Genomic DNA, 20,330 nt, shown 5'->3' with positions numbered 1-20,330 from the left:
TCATATTTCAAAAATAAAAAATCACTGATTGAGGGAAAGATCAAATTTGAAACAGGGGGATTATGTGTGATTTCTTAAGACATGATGGTGACTTCTAGGGATTATTATATATGTAATTTTAACTTTAATATTGGTTTGTACTTGTGCAATCCATCAATCCACCCATATATATATATATATATATATATATATATATATATATATATATATATATATATATATATATATAGTCTTGTAGCACTACAAACCATCTTATTCTACAAACTACAAACTGCAGCCCAACCCAAACAAATTACAACCCAGCCCACTAATTTTTGAACAGCCGCCCACCTTTTCTAATTACACCCTAATATACACATCCTATACACACAAAACAAATAAATAGTTCATCTTCTTCATCTTCAAGGTGCGATGACATCCTATACATCGTCACTTTCCATTCATCTCACATTACAATTAGATTATTAACATATTCGAGCTATCTCCAATCATCAGAAACACTAGATACAAATCTCTAACTTATTAGAAGGAATCACTAATTTTTGTAACACAAATCACTATTTTAATATCATCAAAATTGGGTATGACGAGCCCGAGGATGAAGCCATTTTTTCTGATGCGGAGAAAACAGCGTTAAAAGATCCCAAGAAAAAAGACAAAAGGGCGTTATATACAATTATTCAAGGAGTTGATGAATCAACCTTTGAAAAAATTTCAAATGCAAAAACGGCGAAAGACGCGTGGGAGATTCTGCAGAAATCATTCCAGGGTGTCGAGAAAGTCAAGAAGGTTCGGCTCCAAGTTCTATGTGGGGAGTTCGAAAATTTGAAGATGAAGAGTTCCGAAAATATTGATGAATTTGTTACGCGTTTGAAAACGGTGAAAAATGAGATGAATGGAAATGGAGAAAGTCTCGATGATGTTCGGGTCATGGAAAAATTGCTCCGTTCATTAACAAGAAAATTTGATTATGTTGTTACTTCTATCGAGGAGTCATCAAAAGACCTGTCCACAATTTCGACTGATGAGCTCATAGGTTCTCTTTAAGCCCACGAGCAGCGAATGAACCAGTATGATGATGCAAGCCATTTGGAAAAGGCGTTGCAAAGTTAGGTGTCCATTGGTGACAGTTCTAGCAGTAGTAGTTCTGCACGTGGAAGAGGTGGCTTTAGAGGTGGCTACCGTGGTGGTGGATGAGGACGAGGAAGGCAGTCCTCCAATAGAGGCCAGAATTCGGAAGGGTATCAGTGATCTGGTCGTGGTCAAAATTTCAGGGGCCGAGGAAGAGGCGGATATCAACAACGAGGTGATAAGTGTCAATATCAGTGCTATAACTGTAATAAATATGGCCATTTCAGTTATGAGTGTAGAACACCGAAGGTGAAAGAAAGAAGTCATTTTGCAGCAGCAAAAGAAGACAAAGATGTTGGCACTGCTATGTTCCTCACTTACAAAGGAGACGAGGAAAGCAAGAAGAATGTTTGGTATCTTGACTCAGGGGCCAGTAATCACATGACTGGTCACAAGGAGTTATTCACGGAGATAGATGACTCCATCACTGGAGAAGTTACTTTTGGTGACTCGTCAAAGATTCCGGTCAAAGGAAAAGGTACCGTCACGATCATGTCGGAGAAAGGCGAAAAGAAATATATAAATGATGTTTATTATATTCCTGCTTTGAAAAATAATATTATTACTCTTGGCCAACTTGTGGAGAAAGGATATAATATACATATGCAGGACAATTCCCTGATTATCAGAAATCAAGCTCGGGAATTGATTGCAAATGTGGAGATGTCAAAGAATCGTTTGTTTACGCTTGATATGACAACGAAGGTGCAAAAGTGCTTAAAGTCAATCATTAAAAATGTCATGATTGTGGCATTTGAGATATGGTCATCTTGGATTTTCTGGCTTGAAATTATTGTCAAAGACAAAAATGGTGGTCGGTTTGCCAGAAATCAACAAACTAGAAAATTTTTGTGAAGCGTGTGTAAAAGGGAAGCAACATCGGCAAAGTTTTCCGGTTGGAAAATCATGGAGAGCCAGGAGGCCATTGGAGATAGTTCACACAGATGTTGCTGGTCCATTTGATATCTCATCACTTGGAGGTAATAGGTATTACCTAACATTTATTGATGATTTTAGCATGAAAAGTTGGGTGTATATCATCAAAGAAAAGTCGGAGGCTCTTGATAAATTCAAGGAGTTCAAAGCACTAGCAAAAAAGCAAAGTGGTCATCATTTGAAGGTACTCAGATCAGACAGAGGAGGCGAGTATACTTCTAATCTGTTCAGAATTTTTGCAGAGCACATTGAATCAGTCATTAGTTGACAACAGCCTATACTCCTCAACAAAATGGTGTTGCAGAAAGAAAGAATCGCACTATTTTTGACATGGCAAGGAGCATGGTGAAAGCAAAGCACTTTCCGAGAACTTTTTGGGCTGAAGCTGTTTTATGTGCAGTTTATTTGTTGAATCGCTGTCCAACAAAAAGTGTCAGAAACAAAACTCCAAATGAAGCATGGAGTGGAAGCAAACCATCTGTGGGACATCTCAGAATTTTTGGGTGTATTGCATATGCCCATGTTCCTGAACAGAAAAGAAAGAAGTTGGATGATAAAGGCGAGAAGTCCATATTTACCGGATATGAGAAAAGGAGCAAGGCGTACAGGCTCTATAATTCCCTCACGAAGAAATTAATAATTTCTCGAGATGTTGAGTTCGATGAATCAAATTATTAAAATGGAGCGAGGAGTAAAGAAAAGTTGCTGGGTTATTTTTCAATGATGATGGTGATGGCAATGACGACCCCAACATAGAAGGTGACGATGATGATGATCAAACTCCTCCACAAAGTCCGAGTCAACAAACTCCCGCATCAACACCATCGGATTCAAGTGGAAGCAGAAGTTCAGGGGGAGCACCAAGAAAAATGCGGAGTCTGGATAATATCTATGAAGCAACGAGTCCGGTACGAACAACCTTTGATTATTCCTTATTTTGTCTGATGGCTGAATGTGATCCAGTTACATTTGAGGAAGCTTCTGAAGAAAGCATATGGAACAAAGCCATGGACGAAGAATTTGGTGCAATCAAGAAGAATGATACTTGGGAGCTCACAGATCTTCCAGAAGGACACAAAGCAATTGGTGTCAAATGGGTCTACAAGACCAAGACGAATCAGGTTGGAGAAGTAGAAAAATACAAGGCGAGGCTAGTGGCTAAAGGCTACAAGCAGCAATATGGCATTGACTATGATGAGGTGTTTGCTCCAGTTGCACGAGTTGACACCATCAGACTTCTTACAACAATTGCCGCTCAAAATGAATGGAAGATTTTTCAAATGGATTCACTACATTTTTAAATGGTTATCTCAAAGAAGAAGTTTACATCGAGCAACCTCTAGGGTATGTTCAGAAAGGCGCGGAAGATAAAGTCTACCGGCTAAAGAAGGCATTGTACGGCCTAAAACAGGCACCGAGAGCATAGAACACAAGGGTTGATGAGTATTTTCAGAAGAATGGTTTTGTGAAGAGTCCATACGAGCATGCTCTCTACACGAAAACTATTTCAGGGGGAGATATTATGATCGTTTGCTTATATGTGGACGACATGATATTTATCGGAAACAACCCTGGTATGTTTGATGATTTTAAGAAAGTTATGACTAGCGAATTTGAGATGACAGATATTGGACAAATGTCATACTTTTTTGGAGTCGAGGTGAAGCAAAGCAAAGATGGAATTTTTATGTCTCAGAAAAAATATGCGGAGCAGATTTTAAAGAAATTCAGAATGGAAGAATGCAAGCCAGAGAGCACGCCAGCAGAAGCAAGCATAAAGCTCAGAATTGATTCAACCAGGGAGTCGGTAAATCCGACATTGTTCAAAAGTTTGGTTGGAAGTTTGAGATACCTAACTTTTACTCGTCCAGATATCATGTATGCGGTTGGACTGGTTAGTAGGTACAAAGAGAAGCCGAAGCAAGATCATTTCATGGCGGCTAAAAGAATTTTGAGATATATTAAAGGTACACTTAATAATGGTTTGTTTTACACGCAATCTCAAGATTCAAAATTAGTTGGCTACTCAAACAGTGATTATGGTGGAGACTTGGATGACGAAAAAAGCACATCAAAATATGCTTTTCATATTGGCTCGGCGATCTCATGGTCATCAAAGAAGCAACTGACAGTCGCTCTCTCAACATGTGAGGCGGAATACATCGCAGCAGCAGCATGCGCGTGCCAAGCTATGTGGCTAGGCTATATTTTGGGCGAGTTAAATCTTGTCAAGGAAGAACCTGTTACAATTTACGTGGATAATAAATCTGCTATTTCACTGTACTATCGAAAAATCTGGTGTCACACAGTCGAAGCAAGCACATCAATATTAAATATCATTTTCTTCGTGAACAAGTGAACGAAAAAATTATGGAGTTAGTGCACTGCATGACGGAAGAAAATTTAGCAAATATTTTTACGAAGCCATTGAAGCCGGATGTATTTCATAAAGTGAAAAAGAAGCTCGGGATGGAAAGTCGAGTTTGAGGGGGAGTGTTAGAAATTAAACTCTCTCAAGAAAGTAAATGAAACAGCTACAACATCCTGAAAATATGGTGGGCTGTATAAATGCTATATTATCTGCATGCATGCAAGGAGAAAGTCAAAGACGTGTGTGTAAAAGAATATACGGGGAAAGCAATAATCTGGAAAGGTTAGAAGCAGGTGATAAGATGGTGATGCAGCAGCTTGTTTAATTTGTGGGTTGTCAACATGCAAGTCAGATTTGTATTAATAAAACCGCGTAGATGGAATGAAGAAGAGTTGCTGTCCCCGTGAATTAAGGTGGCTACATTAATTTATACAGCTGGGTAATGATGTAAGGAATGAGATAAGTTAGCATGTATGTGTGGCCTATAAATAGAGGTTCTGCTTGTGGCTTGTGTTCAATATATAGTACTGAGTTTGAAAACCAGAAAAAGAAAACAAATTAAAGAGCCGAAGTTCTAATCAAGCTGTAGCTTTGAGTTTATGAAATAAAATTTCTGTTGTTTGTTTTATTATACAGGCGTGTGTATTTTGAATTTACAAAGTTGATAAAGCCTAAACCCATCACGTTTCCAACACTACTGCCAAGCCTTCACGTTCTTCTTCTATATGTTCGTACAGTGGAGCGAAGTGTGGCTTCTGTGTCATTTTCTTATAGGTTTCCATAGAATGGATATCTTCCCAAAGTAGAGGATTCTTAACAAATGGCAAACTCTGTTCGTTCTCCATAGCATCAATGCCTACAATGGCAGGGGTTCCAACTCCACCACCTATATCAATTGATGCAGCATGTTGATTGAGATTTTTAACAGGTAAATTTCATGGATAACATAACAAGATTCCAGATCATAATATCACAATTATAGTTCAGTCAATGAGCTTACCCGGACCATCCTTTTTCTGAAGTGGAGCGGACTCCATTGCATTCTCTTGATTAAATGGAGGAGTTTCGGGATCATCTTGTCTGTTTACAGACAGAACTACTTCAAAAAATAACAAAACTTTCTGTTACCAATACAATAGCAGTAGTAGAATTTTCATAGCCGTAAAATACAAATAGAAAAGCTGAAAATCATGAAATGAATTATTGATAATGGTTAATCTAACTGCCACAAAATAAACTGGACCAAATAGACTATTATAGTAGTTACAGATATATTTTTCCTCAACATCTTCCAGCAATTAAAAAGCGCATAAAAAATCACATGCAAAGAATGGTCTTCAGCTAAATAATTACTTGCATGTATCTAATATGAAATAAGTTCCAGCACATACCTTGATAGTGTCATTCACTGTCAAGAATTTTGACTTGCACACCATTCTGCTGATGAACTTTACTTCTCTTATACACATGTTTCCCAGGTTCCTTGCTAGGTATAGTAGGCTGAAAATCACCTTTTTTGGGTATTTCAACAACAGTTGTTACAAAGTTGTTCTCTGCACTGGATTTCACTTTCATATCCACATTACCTCCTGTGCTTCTCTTACCTACGTACAGAAAAATATTGTTAGAATTTCAAACTCTCCAGCTAGCAATACATTAATTATAACAAATTGGTTTGAATAGTAAGCATGCAGCAGAGGTAAATGCAGCACAATAGATTCCAGGTCTTCTGGGATATAAATGGAAGCAAGCAGCAATCTAGTCAAATACAGCTAGCAGGATTAAAACAACAGATGTACATGCATGGGAAAGTTAAACCATAATATATATATACAGCTAGATAAGAATGAAGCAGGATAATATTAATAGTCTAAGCTTGTGGAAGTCAAAAAACGGCAACAAGGTCAGGTGTATATGCATTGATGCAACCCAGAAATAAGGTAGGCTGAAGTTAATATCTTTCTTGGATCTGCAGGGTGTTTATTATGTTGATGTAAGGAATTAGGTCAGCTGTGTGTATTGTATCCTATAAATACAACCTCATGCATGTACGTTAAATAGACGCAAGTAGCTTGTTGTAACAAGATAGAAAAAGAGAGCAGAAGCTCTGTGTTTGTGAAACAAGAAAGGCTGTAGCCTAAGAAGAAGCTCTGTGTTTGTGAAACAAGAAAGGCTGTAGCCTAAGTACTCTGTGTAAGGCAAAATTAAGCCATAACCTTATTTCATATATATATAATAGTGTGCTTGTGTTTAGATTTCTGTTTTATATTTCCCACCATACAGTAAACACATATTAGTTTCCAACAAATATTTCGTCTAAAATATCTTTAATTCTATATGTGTGTGTGCTGGTAGAATATCTTTCACCGAACCTATCTGTAGAGCTGTTTAACGAACCGAGTTGTTCGCGAACAAGCTCGAGCTCGGCTCGTTAAGAGCTCGTTCGGCTCGGCTCGTTAAGTTAACGAGCTCGAGCTCGAACACAAAAAATTGTTCGTTAAGAAAACGAGCTCGAGCCGAGCTTTTAGTATGTTCGGCTCGAGCTCGGCTCGAGCTCGGCTCGAACTCGTTCGGCTCGAGCTCGGCTCGTTAAAGCTCGAAAAAAAAGAATATTTTCATAATAATTTCGTAATATATATATGTTATTGAACGCCGAATTCAACATATAATATATCAAATCGATCATGAGAATATCAACTATAATATGGTACCATCAAAACATACTAAAAATTTTATTTGGCTTGTTATTTTAAGAGTAAAGTAGCGGTTTGGCCTTATTTTTCTCTAGCTCGGCTCGGCTCGACTCGACTCGACTCGGCTCGTATTTGTTCGTGAACAAGCTCGTGTTCGGCTCGTTAGTTATCGAGCTCGAGCTCGAACACACTTTTTTGTTCGATAAGAAAGCTCGACTCGGCTCGGTTCGATAAGAAAAAATTTAAAGCTCGGCTCGACTCGGTCAAAACTCGGCTCGGCTCGGTTCGTGAACAGCCCTACCTATCTGTTTCTTGGACTTCTTACTTTGGTCTTCCCCTTTTCCTTCTAACAATATTAGTTGTATCCTTCAGTTGCTACTATAACAGTGATGCTTATAATTGGTTTGTGCTTCAGGGTTTTGCAATCTACCCAAAAAATGTATCGTACGAGTACACATAAACTAGACATGACCCCAAAAGTAAATTTTACATACAGTCTAGAGTTAAACAGAAAGCACAACTATCTATACGATAAGAAATAAAGACATCATCTTCTACCAAAGGGTAGTACATTATAACACGTTACTACCAAGTTCAACCTGGGGTTAAAACTTAAATGTACCTAGAAGACAAAACTAAAGAACAATTTCTAATAAAAAGTAAGTCACTGCGTTAAAAATTCCTTTTTAATTATATGACATACTAAGAACAATATTTTTCCGCTAAAGAAGATCACTGAAAAGGTGGAAAGAAGAAACATAATTTGCACCTCTTATATTATGTCTTAACATGGTTTAAACCTCAAAACCTAGTTCAGGAAAGAAGTGAATGTTTAAGAGAAGATTCTCGGTAAGTGAGCTCGAATCTTAAAATGCAATTAGGAGCATTTTCTTTTGATAAAATTTCTCTGGATTCAGGCTTCAAATCCCGATCTATCAGGATAGTCTCATTCCGTAACACCTTCAAAAACAAGACAACAATACCTGTTTAAGCCGTCTAGCTTTGTTGCAAGTGCTCAGATTTTAATTTGGGTTGAACTTAGATTACCTTTTAAATTACCTATGTAAAATATTTTCTAATCATCTCCAAGTCCTGTAATTGCTTAATTAGATAGTTTCATTCAAATTTAATTATAAACTTACTAAATTTTTATATCTTCAAAGTTGAGTAGTTGTGTTATCTTAATCCTATGAATTTACTGTTTAGTTAACTTCTCCAAGCCACATGTACGGTGTACCTAACTATAATATCTTAATAAATCTACACAACAAAGTATGAATACTATTAATTAAGGTACAAAAAATATATTACTGTTGTAATGTTATAACAAAAAGTTTATGTTATACTACCTGGAGAATATAATTAATTTAGAGAATACTGGAGCATTTTCTTCATTGTTTATCATCACCTATATGAGGAGAGTTGCTGCAAAAAAATAATTAGCCACGTGTATATTAAAATGTTGAAGGTGCAATATTCAAATGTAATAGCACAAAAATTCAACACAATAAAAATAAGTGAAAAATTATTAAATACACTATATATATAACACATTCATAGACTCCTTATTCACTTATGTGATCTATTTTGCTTGCATAGTGGACATAAAAATAAAAAGTTTTCACTACTATTGCAGTTTTGGATAGTGTATAATGATGCAAAGAATCATTATTCATATTCTTTTAGTATTTTTTTCATTTAAATAAAAGTCTAACAAATATTTCATAATAAATTCATCAATTTATGAATATAATATATTAAAATTAAAATTCAATTAAATGAAGGTCTTATATGAAATATATGAGGAATAGAGATCACAACAAATTCATCATATATGTTTAGCCTAAATATACAATCATTAAGCAAAAGATACACCAAAGGTCAAATCTAGCTACTGAAATGAAAAACCACTAACAGACATGTTTACCACCACCCATGAGATCAGAAGAGATCCACATCCACATAGGGCTCACCAAAGAGATCTGGAGTAACCAATGAGATCAGAAGAGATCCAGAGAGGGTTCAACAAAGAGATCGGGAGAGGACTCAGTGATACCTTGATTAGGGTGAGATGGAACCAAGATGATGAGAAGGGATGTGGGGAGGCGGGCTGCTACTTAGATTAGGGTTTTACTATGCACAAACCAGATACTAATATAAGTTCCTCACATGATGGGTTGGGCCTAGTGGCAAAAAAGTTTGTTCTTAGTTATATCTTTTTGGAATAAAACCCTTAATAATGTCCAATTAGATTAATTAAGTGTTGAAGCAAACAACTAGCAATTTTTTTGCTTTATAAACCACCTATTTTATATAAGTGTCAAAGTATACAAACACTTCTAGATTAATTTTGATTAAATAGAGAAAAATAAAAAAATTTGTTCATGATGAATAATTAATTTTTTAAAAATTAAAGATAACCTTATAGGTTAAGTTAGTTGTGGTTACTAATATTATGTTACTATTTTTGAGATACAAATAAATTATATTGTAGAAAGTTTATCATTTAAATTATAATATATTCAATTTAAGAAAAATTTAATTTTAAAAATTAAGTTCTTATTAAATATAATAACAAGTTTCTCAATAATTACTAATACATAATGTTCATTACATAAAAAAAGTCTATTACTAATTAAATTAAAGTATATATGTGTGTGTGTGTTTGTAATACTTAACTATGAACCTTCATAAAATTAAAAACTAAAAGTTAAATAAAAAATAAATTCTACATCATATCCAAATATATCACATATGGTATGCACATTAAATGTTGGGAGAAGAAAAAAATAGAATAAAGTCATATTTCAAAAATAAGAAATCACTGATTGAGGGAAAGATCAAATTTGAAACACGGGGGATTATGTGTGATTTCTTAAGACATGATGGTGACTTCTGGGGATCATTATATATGTAATTTTCACTTTAATATTGGTTTGTACTTGGGCAATCCATCAATCCATCCATATATCTATCCCCAGAGTAAAGTTCTATGTAGACCATTTTATTGGAAACCGTGGAGACCACTTATGTTCTACCAGTGAAATATTGCATAAAAACATTGCAAAACGTATAGTTTTGCACATCATGTTGTACAAAATCATTATTTCACTTTAAAATCTTGAATATCATATAAGTTTCGCATGTAAAACATTACAAAATGTTATATTCTACGAAATATATTTAGTTTGCAGAACATACATTATATACTTATGAAACATAGATGATCTTCAACAATTTTAATGAATACATGATATTTGTTAAACATACTTCACAAAATAATGTATTTTATAGTGTTTTGATTGCAGAACATAATAAGTGGTCTCCACCGTCTCCAATAAAATGGTCTCCATTGAACTTTACTCATATACCCATATATATATATATATATATGTATGTATATATATATACAGTCTTCTTCCACTACAAACCATCTTATTTTATGTGTGGCCTATATATATAGAAAGAGAGAGAGAGAAAGTTTGAGAGACTTCTCCAATGAAAAGCAATAGTAACATGAGATATGAGATCTAATCCTAATAACCACTCATTCAAAAATACCATCTACATCCATCACCACTCATTAATGTTACCCACATCATTTTGCTTGTGTTCAATATATAGTACTGAGTTTGAAAACCAGAAAAAAAAAAAAAAAAAAAAGAGCCGAAGCTCTAATCAAGCTGTAGCTTTAAGTTTATGAAATAAAATTTGTGTTGTTTGTTTTATTATACAGGCGTGTGTATTTTGAATTTACAAAGTTGATAAAGCCTAAACCCATCACGTTTCCAACACTACTGCCAAGCCTTCACGTTCTTCTTCTATATGTTCGTACAGTGGAGCGAAGTGTGGCTTCTGTGTCATTTTCTTATAGGTTTCCATAGAATGGATATCTTCCCAAAGTAGAGGATTCTTAACAAATGGCAAACTCTGTTCGTTCTCCATAGCATCAATGCCTACAATGGCAGGGGTTCCAACTCCACCACCTATATCAATTGATGCAGCATGTTGATTGAGATTTTTAACAGGTAAATTTCCTGGATAACATAACAAGATTCCAGATCATAATATCACAATTATAGTTCAAACAATGAGCTTACCCGGACCATCCTTTTTCTGAAGTGGAGCGGACTCCATTGCATTCTCTTGATTAAATGGAGGAGTTTCGGAATCATCTTGCCTGTTTACAGACAGAACTACTTCAAAAAATAACAAAACTTTCTGCTACCAATACAATAGCAGTAGTAGAATTTTCATAGCCGTAAAATAAAAATAGAAAAGCTGAAAATCATGAAATGAATTATTGATAATGGTTAATCTAACTGCCACAAAATAAACTGGACCAAATATAGACTATTATAGTAGTTACAGATATATTTTTCCTCAACATCTTCCAGCAATTAAAAAGCGCATAAAAAATAACATGCAAAGAATGGTCTTCAGCTAAATAATTACTTGCATGTATCTAATATGAAATAAGTTCCAGCACATACCTTGATAGTGTCATTCACTGTCAAGAGTTTTGACTTGCACACCACTCTGCTGATGAACTTTACTTCTCTTATACACATGTTTCCCAGGTTCCTTGCTAGGTATAGTAGGCTGAAAATCACCTTTTTTGGGTATTTCAGCAACAGTTGTTACAAAGTTGTTCTCTGCACTGGATTTCACTTTCATATCCACATTACCTCCTGTACAGAAAAATATTGTTAGAATTTCAAACTCTCCAGCTAGCAATATATTAATTATAACAAATTGGTTTGAATAGTAAGCATGCAGCAGAGGTAAATGCAGCACAATAGATTCCAGGTCTTCTGGGATATAAATGGAAGCAAGCAGCAATCTAGTCAAATACAGCTAGCAGGATTAAAATAACAGATGTACGTGCATGGGAAAGTTAAACCATAATATATATATACAGCTAGATAAGAATGAAGCAGGATAATATTAATAGTCTAAGCTTGTGGAAGTCAAAAAACGGCAACAAGGTCAGGTGTATATGCATTGATGCAACCCAGAAATAAGGTAGGCTGAAGTTAATTAATATCTTTTTGATACATGAACTCCAACAAACATGCCTTATATGTGTGCCCTTATTATTAAACTAATAATTTATTTGAATTAGAATTGGAGGGAAGTGAAAAAGTAAGAGGAGAGAGATGCATTGAAATGGTGGGAAGTTAATATTTTAATGAGAAAATTAGTTTAGGACATGCTTAGAAGTGCCCCAAAAATGAGGCACTTGTTGGATGTCCTAGTGGTTTAAGGCACCACTAGAACATTGTTGGAGCTCACATTTCATCCAATTGCCTTATATTTTAACTTGGGACATCAATTTAGGACATTGTTGGACTCGCTCTAACACCTTCATAAACAAGACAACAATACCTGTTTAAGCGGTCTACCTTTGTTGCAAGTGCTCAGATTTTAATTTCTGTTGAACTTAGATTACCTTTTAAGTTACCTATGTAAAATATTTTCTAATCATCTCCAAGTCCTGTCATTGCTTAATTAGATAGTTTCATTCACATTTAATCATAACCTTACTAAATTTTTATATCTTCAAAGTTGAGTAGTTGTGTTATCTTAATCCTATGAATTTACTGTTTAGTTAACTTCTCCAAGCCACATATACGGTGTACCTGACTATAATATCTTAATAAATCTACACAGCAAAGTATGAATACTATTAATTAAGGTACAAAAAATATATTACTGTTGTAATGTTATAACTAAAAGTTTATGTTATACTACCTGGAGAATATAATTAATTTAGAGAATACTGGAGCATTTTCTTTATTGTTTATCATCACCTATATGAGGAGAGTTGCTGCAAAAAAATAATTAGCCACGTGTATATTAAAATGTTGAAGGTGCAATATTCAAATGTAATAGCACAAAGATTCAACACAATAAAAATAAGTAAAAAATTATTAAATACAATATATATATATATAACACATTCATAGACTCCTTATTCACTTATGTGATCTATTTTGCTTGCATAGTGGTCATAAAAATAAAAAGTTTTCACTACTCTTGCAGTTTTGGATAGTGTATAATGATGCAAAGAATCATTATTCATATTCTTTTACTATTTTTTTCATTTAAATAAAAGTCAAACAAATATTTCATAATAAATTCATCAATTTATGAATATAATATATTAAAATTAAAATTCAATTAAATGAAGGTCTTATATGATATATATGAGGAATAGAGATCACAACAAATTCATCATATATGTATAGCCTAAATATACAATCATTAAGCAAAAGATACACCAAAGGTCAAATCTAGCTACTGAAATGAAAAACCACTAACAGACATGTTTACCAAGCGTGCCACCCATGAGATCAGAAGAGATCCACATCCACAGAGGGCTCACCAAAGAGATCTGGAGTAACCAATGAGATCAGAAAAGATCCATAGAGGGTTCAGCAAAGAGATCGGAGAGGACTAAGTGAGATCCAGAGAGGGTTCAGCAAAGAGATCGGGAGAGGACTAAGTGATACCTAGATTAGGTTGAGATGGAACCAAGATGATGAGAAGGGATGTGGAGAGGCGGGCTGCTACTTAGATTAGGGTTTTACTATGCACAAACCGGATACTAATATAAGTTCCTCACATAATGGGTTGGGCCTAGTGGCAAAAAGGTTTGTTCATAGTTATATCTTTTTGGAATAAAACCCTGAATAATGTCCAATTAGAAAAGTGTTGATGCAAACAACTAGCAATTTTTTTGCTTTATAAACCACCTATTTTATATAAGTGTCAAAGTATACAAACACTTCTAGATTAATTTTGATTAAATAGAGAAAAATAAAAAAAAATTGTTCATGATGAATAATTAATTTTTTAAAAATTAAAGATAACCTTATAGGTTAAGTTAGTTGTGGTTACTAATATTATGTTACTATTTTTGAGATACAAATAAATTATATTGTAGAAAGCTTATCATTTAAATTATAATATATTCAATTTACAAAAAATTTAATTTTAAAAATTAAGTTCTTATAAAATATAATAACAAGTTTCTCAATAATTACTAATACATAATGTTCATTACATAAAAAAAGTCTATTACTCATTAAATTAAAGTATATGTGTGTGTGTGTGTGTGTGTTTGTAATACTTAACTATAATTAAACCTTCATAAAATTAAAAACTAAAAGTTAAATAAAAAATAAATTCTAAATCATATGGAGAAGAAAAAAATAGAATAAAGTCATATTTCAAAAATAAAAAATCACTGATTGAGGGATAGATCAAATTTGAAACACGGGGGATTATGTGTGATTTCTTAAGACATGATGGTGACTTCCAGGGATCATTATATATGTAATTTTCACTTTAATATTGGTTTGTACTTGGGCAATCCATCAATCCATCCATATATCTATCCCCATATATATATTCATGTAGAATGTGTATATATATATATATATATATATATATATATATATATATGTGTGTATATATATATATATATATTCTTTTTCAAACCTTCTTATTCTACAAACTACAAATGCAGCCCAACCCAAACAAATTACAACCCAGCCCACTAATTTTTGAACAGCCGCCCACCTTTTTCTAATTACACCCTAATATACACATCTTATACACACAAAACAAATAAACACGCAATGTAGTTCATCTTCTTCATCTTCACGATGACATCCTGTACATCGTCACTTTCCATTCATCTCACATTACAATTAGATTATTAATATATCCCAGCTATCGCCAATCATCAGTAACACTAGATACAATTCTCTAACTTATTAGAAGGAATCACTAATTTTTGTAACACAAATCACTATTTTCCAAACCAAATATCACTAATTTTTACAATGTATATCAATATTTTGTAAAGCGAATATCACTAATTTGTATGGAAGAAATCATCGATTTTTATAAATATATTAACAGCTATATTAGAATTTTAACAACGTTAAAATCCATGACTGAGCTCTAATCATTCTTGAGAGAAAGATTGTTCGAAAAAGATAGAGGAAGGGGAACATAGATGAGAGAGATAGTCATGACGGGAAAAGGAAAAAGATGGTGATGGCAGAGAAAGGCTAAGATGGTGATAGCGAAGCAAGGATGAAGATGCTGATGGTGGGGAGAGGTTGGGCAGAGGTAATAATGGTGATGGTGAAGTCAGGAGTAGTGAGGCAGTGGATAGTGACGGCGGATGTGCGGAGTTGAAAGAAGAGAGAGAAAAAATGGGGTTGGTGAGAGACATATGGGTAAAGTAATGGCGTTAATAATGGTTTTTAGTTTTTATTTTAAGATTGGTTTGTATTTTATCATGAGCCTATATATATATATGTATGTATCTATGTATATAGACAATTGCTCAAATAGAACCCACTAAAATAAAAACTAAAATGGAAACCAAAAGAAACTATACCTAAATGACCTCACCCAACCCTATATGTCAACACCCACCCCTATATGTCATCACCCACCTAGGCCCACCCTCACCCTCATTCAATCCACCGCGGGCCCATCGGGGCCTCGCCAAGGATCCTCACATGCCCTAGACAGGCTCCGGACAGTCTTAAAGAGCCAAACCTTGTCCCCACCACGATCCCACTAGGCCCCGACCTAGCCTTATTAGGCCCCACTTAGACCCCGTTTAGGCCCACCTCGGGGTCCATCCTCAGTCCGAAAACCCGCATCATTCTAGTTAATCGCATTGGTTTCTATTTAGTTTCTATTTTGGTATTTTCTTTTGGAGTAGGACCCTGTGTGTGTGTGTTTTATATATGGATCTTTCTAGTGTGTGCCCATGGGTACACACTAACAACTACGAGAAAGAGAAAAAATAGTCTTTCTCTACAGGTTCAGCGATTTAGTATATGGATTTAGTATATACATAGATAGATAGATCTTACGATATCAAATTGAATACTCATTTGCACTCTACTAAGATGTTATATGTTTTCTACCATCATTTTCTTTAATTACAGATGTCATCGGTGAAATAGAACAGTTTGACAATGTCAGGGATATCAAAACTATGTACGGAGATCAGAAGATTGTAAAATTTCGTATTACTCATGGAAGGTTATATATTATTTGGACTTACACTATTTTCTAATTTAGTAGTTTATTATAAATTTGAAGAAATTGAATAACTTCATCCATGTATTCTGATATTTAAAAGACAAATTTTACAAGGTACTCGTGGTTACTGTCTAGGGAAAACTTCCTATAATGGTCATCTTGACTTATATCAAATTGAAAACCTATAAAGGTAATGTGTCAACGAACCGAAATATATTGAGAGACAAAATTTAGATACGACCTAGCTTAACACTCTACCGGCTTCAAAAATATACCTCAATTTGAATGACGATGCTGTTAGATCAATGAGGAATAGGTTTGTGCCAGCCGAATACACCAACCTGAAAAATAAATATTTTTAGAGCATTCGTTCAGATTTTATATTTTATTTCTTTATTTCAGACTCGAGAAAGAGGGCTATACCCATGCTGCAGAATAGATTGATTTTGCACCATTGTCTTCTCCACCAACCCTTGTAATTCAAATAACATTGTCAATGCTTTATGCGAAGACCAGCATTGTCAAAGAAAAGGTATAATTTTATTTACACAAGTGACTTTAATGATTTTCCTATACTTAAAACCAAATGTTGCATGGGGATATTTTAGCTCAAATACACTCCCTCCATCCCATTTTAAGTGTCCACTTTGCAAATTCACACATCTTAAGAAACAATTAATGTAATGTTTTTATCATTATCTTCACACACCTATTCACCTTGGTTTTTATAAATATTAATTACGTATAGCACCACTCCTAGTGTGTATATGACCTTTCTTCATATTGGAACTAGTTGGTTGTATTTAATACTCTATTGGAACTAGTAAAAAATTGCATGGGTTAAAGAGTATGACACATATTTTGGGAATTTTTTTTTTTTGGCAAAGTGGACACTTAAAATGGGATGGAGGGAGTATTTGTTTCATCAAGATTACAAATATTGAAGCCGGTCAGAAATGGTGGTGTTATAGTTGTCCACAATGTCAGGGTGAGTTACATAAATCTGAAGGTGCACCTCTATCATGAACACATCTAGTTTTCCTTCTTTCTTCTCTTTAAGTCTTCTGGTCCAACTAGATTGAGTTTCCATTGTTATTGTGGTTCTGGTCCTACCATCATAATGTCTACAACATACTATTTTGGATCAGAGTTTAAACAAAATTAATATTCACCCGCCAAGAAACAAATTAATTACAATAACAAGTAATTATATGGATATTATTAGTTCACTAGATTAAATTGTGAATTCAATTTGACCGAATCAAGTTTGTGTATGAGGACAGGACAATACATTTCTTGAATATTGTCTAATATCTTTGTGTGTTATTCCCAGCCTAAGATTCGGAGATGAGCTACCAAACCACTCTTGCTCTGCTCATATTTTGTTTTTCCTTATTTCTCCCGAGTGTGGTTTCTCAGCAGAGATTTCCATCAGAAATTATGTCTCGAGTTTCTCTCTTCCGCTTCCTTTGGTATGTGTATCTGAAATGTTGCAGAGAAGAAGCTTGAGCACTTGTCCCATTACTGTTGAGATCAGGTGGCGGAGTAGGCTGGCTAACCTTGATGACGTTTTGTGTGCATACTTGAATCTTAGAACATTCCCTAAAAGGACCTTTTGGTAAAATAGGACCTTCAATAGGCTTAGCCCTTCTTCCTACTGATTTAGTAGCAGACGCTGATTCATCAGGCACACCACGACTCTCATGTACCTTTTGGAACAATCTTTCCGGAATCTTCTTGCTTGAGGCGGGTTTTTTCTTCTTGTACATGGTCTTGGTAGCACTTTTAGCAGCTTTTAGTATCAAGTCAGTAGTATGAATTTCATAGAGACAGCAAATACAATCGTCTTTGCACAGTGCTTGTGTATGCTTGGTTGGCATCTTCGCTTCAATGCAGTGTGCGCACCTACTTTTGTATAATCTGTGCTCCTTGCTTCTCTGTAGTATAGAAGGTAATTCAGGCATGGGGCCATACAAACTCCACATCTGAATTGCTTCGCTGGTGCACTTACCGAATGGGGTCCTGTGATGTGGATATAAATTTTCCTTGTCAGAACCTACCAGAGAATCTGTCGCTGATTCTAAGGGATTGCACAGACCAGACTGCAACTGTCTATTATACACCATTGCTTCTTCTGGAGGATCCTTATCATCCAACTGTTTGCCAGCGTGTTGCAGGTCCTTCGTACTCACCCTCTTATGCTCATCTTGCACACATCTCAGCTCTTCTCTGAGCTGCCTCACTATATCCTCCGCTTCCCTAACCTGTGCTTCGAGTTCTTCAATCCTCTCGTGTTGATTCCGAGATGCCATATTAGCTTCACTAATCTGTAAATATGGTACCGTGTGTCAATACACTGTGATTAAAACTACAGGATATCCATAGATAGAAAGTGAACACCAACACAAAAGGCAAAAGAATCTTGAATAACTAATGCAACATTCCTACTCATATTGTTCCGATTGTTAACAGAAGAATCTCCGAAAAAACCCTAGTTTCAAAGTCAATCACACAATCTTAAGAGAAACCTAGAGGGGCGCACATAAATAGTAGCTATCCCCAATGCCTCATAAAAAACTTACAATGTAAATTGAAGTTCGAAACCCAACAAATATTTCAAAATAATAATGTATAAATTGATATATCACAAAATGTGCCTGTGTGCCGTGAAAGAGAGACAGAGAAGCCTGGTGATCGTACACCGGTATCTTTCTACCCAAAACAATAATTTGATTGTAGTATAAAAGTTTTAAAAGCCATAATAAAAAAACAATCAATAAACGCACACACATTTGAGCAAGAAGTTATATCTCCAAAAAAACAATTTCAAGCACAGACATATAGCAATATGTAAAAACCAAATTAAAAAAAGTTTATACCTTATCATCCAACATTTTATTCAGCCTAATCATCATTTGAGCCGACTTATCTTTTGTAACTTGCAGTTCTTGCTCAAGTTGTTGAGCTTTTCTCTCTGCAGCCAGTACTTCCGCAGCTTCTTGGTTAGATGTATTCAAGAACCCATCAGCATAAGTAAGTGTCTGCAAAATAAAAAATAATAAAACAAATCAAACCATCAAAATATCAACCAAACAGGCATATACAATTATTTGAACAATAGTGCTGTTTCTAGATAGAAAATCAGATCAAACCCATTAAAGAGGTCGATTTTTTATTAAAGAATCACAAAATACCACAAAAAAAAAAAAAAAACTACAAAAACAAATCAGGTGGGGTAGTTCTTGGAGATGGTGCTTCTGGTAGTAACACAGTTTGGAAATTAGGGCAAGGCTCTAGTATTGGGGTTGCCAGTTTTCATTACCTGGTGTGAGTCCATCTGCGATTACGAAGAAAGGTCTTCTGCTTTTTTTAGGGTTAAATTTTGGGAACAGGGAAAAGTGAGATTGGTTTTGAGGAGATTTGATGTATTCTATTGATCCCTATTTAAACTATCCATAGTGTGAAATAGCATCTTAACAAAGAATTTCTTATTGCAAGAATGCTATTATTTTCTATAAAAGAGACATAACTTAAATAGTAAAATACTGATAAAAAAGAAAAATACAATAAGATACATTGTATTCTTATTTTCTATAAGTGAATTATAACTATAATAGAAAGATAAAAAAGAAATATAAACCACATATATTGCTTAAGAAGGAACCAAATTTTATATTCTCTAATTCATTGTATATATGATGAATATAATAAATTTTATCAAAATCCTTGATCTTGAAGTTATTAGTATTAGATGATGATAATAAATATTAACACTTTTATAATAAAGTCGATATATCTTTATACTTATTGTATAAATAAGCAATTATACTCCACATAGTGATTTTCTATCAAGAAAAGAAATTGTGTATTCACATATTAGCAATAACTCATAAATATTATGTGTAATTTTCAATAATTAATATTTAATTGAAATGTTGAAGTCCATACACTCGTGATGGTTGGCATTAATTTACATTTCTTATAAAGTAAATTATAGTTGTAATTTATACAAGTTAATATCTATATTATAAGACGTTTGGATAAAATATGCATATTAATTGAAAATTGTTTTAATATAATTTTGTTTTACAGTGAATTTTCTTTTATTCTTTAAAATGTTA

General features: G+C 34.2%; 2 protein-coding genes and 1 pseudogene across 2 annotated transcripts; 1 reads left to right on the top strand and 2 right to left on the bottom strand.

The window, feature by feature from the left end:
• The first annotated feature begins 259 nt into the window (after nt 1–259).
• On the top strand, nt 260–6,691 carry LOC135152592 (uncharacterized mitochondrial protein AtMg00810-like; annotated as a pseudogene).
• A 4,220-nt stretch (nt 6,692–10,911) lies between these two features.
• On the bottom strand, nt 10,912–11,998 carry LOC135152644 (DUF724 domain-containing protein 2-like). Its single transcript, XM_064093155.1, has 3 exons — nt 11,625–11,998; nt 11,232–11,311; nt 10,912–11,117 (listed from the first exon to the last, which is right to left on the bottom strand). The coding sequence occupies exons 1-3, from the start codon at nt 11,636–11,638 to the stop codon at nt 10,912–10,914; spliced, it is 300 nt and encodes a 99-aa protein (XP_063949225.1). The 5' UTR covers nt 11,639–11,998.
• Nucleotides 11,999–17,624: 5,626 nt separating this feature from the next.
• LOC108221204 (uncharacterized) lies at nt 17,625–19,546 on the bottom strand. Its single transcript, XM_017395100.1, has 3 exons — nt 19,532–19,546; nt 19,089–19,250; nt 17,625–18,536 (listed from the first exon to the last, which is right to left on the bottom strand). Exons 1-3 carry the CDS (start codon nt 19,544–19,546, stop codon nt 17,625–17,627), a joined length of 1,089 nt encoding a protein of 362 aa, XP_017250589.1.
• Between the last annotated feature and the right edge of the window lie 784 nt (nt 19,547–20,330).

Source organism: Daucus carota, chromosome 5 (assembly GCF_001625215.2).
Source record: "Daucus carota subsp. sativus chromosome 5, DH1 v3.0, whole genome shotgun sequence".
NCBI classification, from domain to species: Eukaryota; Viridiplantae; Streptophyta; class Magnoliopsida; order Apiales; family Apiaceae; genus Daucus; species Daucus carota.
This window is presented reverse-complemented; position numbering and strand designations above follow the sequence as displayed.

Excerpts from the sequence above, each read along its gene's own strand:
- LOC135152644 (XM_064093155.1), bottom strand. Across the intron at positions 11,118-11,231 it reads TCAGAAAAAGGATGGTCCGG|GTGGTGGAGTTGGAACCCCT; the intron begins GTAAGCTCATTG and ends CAATTGATATAG.
- LOC108221204 (XM_017395100.1), bottom strand. Across the intron at positions 18,537-19,088 it reads ATAAAATGTTGGATGATAAG|ATTAGTGAAGCTAATATGGC; the intron begins GTATAAACTTTT and ends CCATATTTACAG.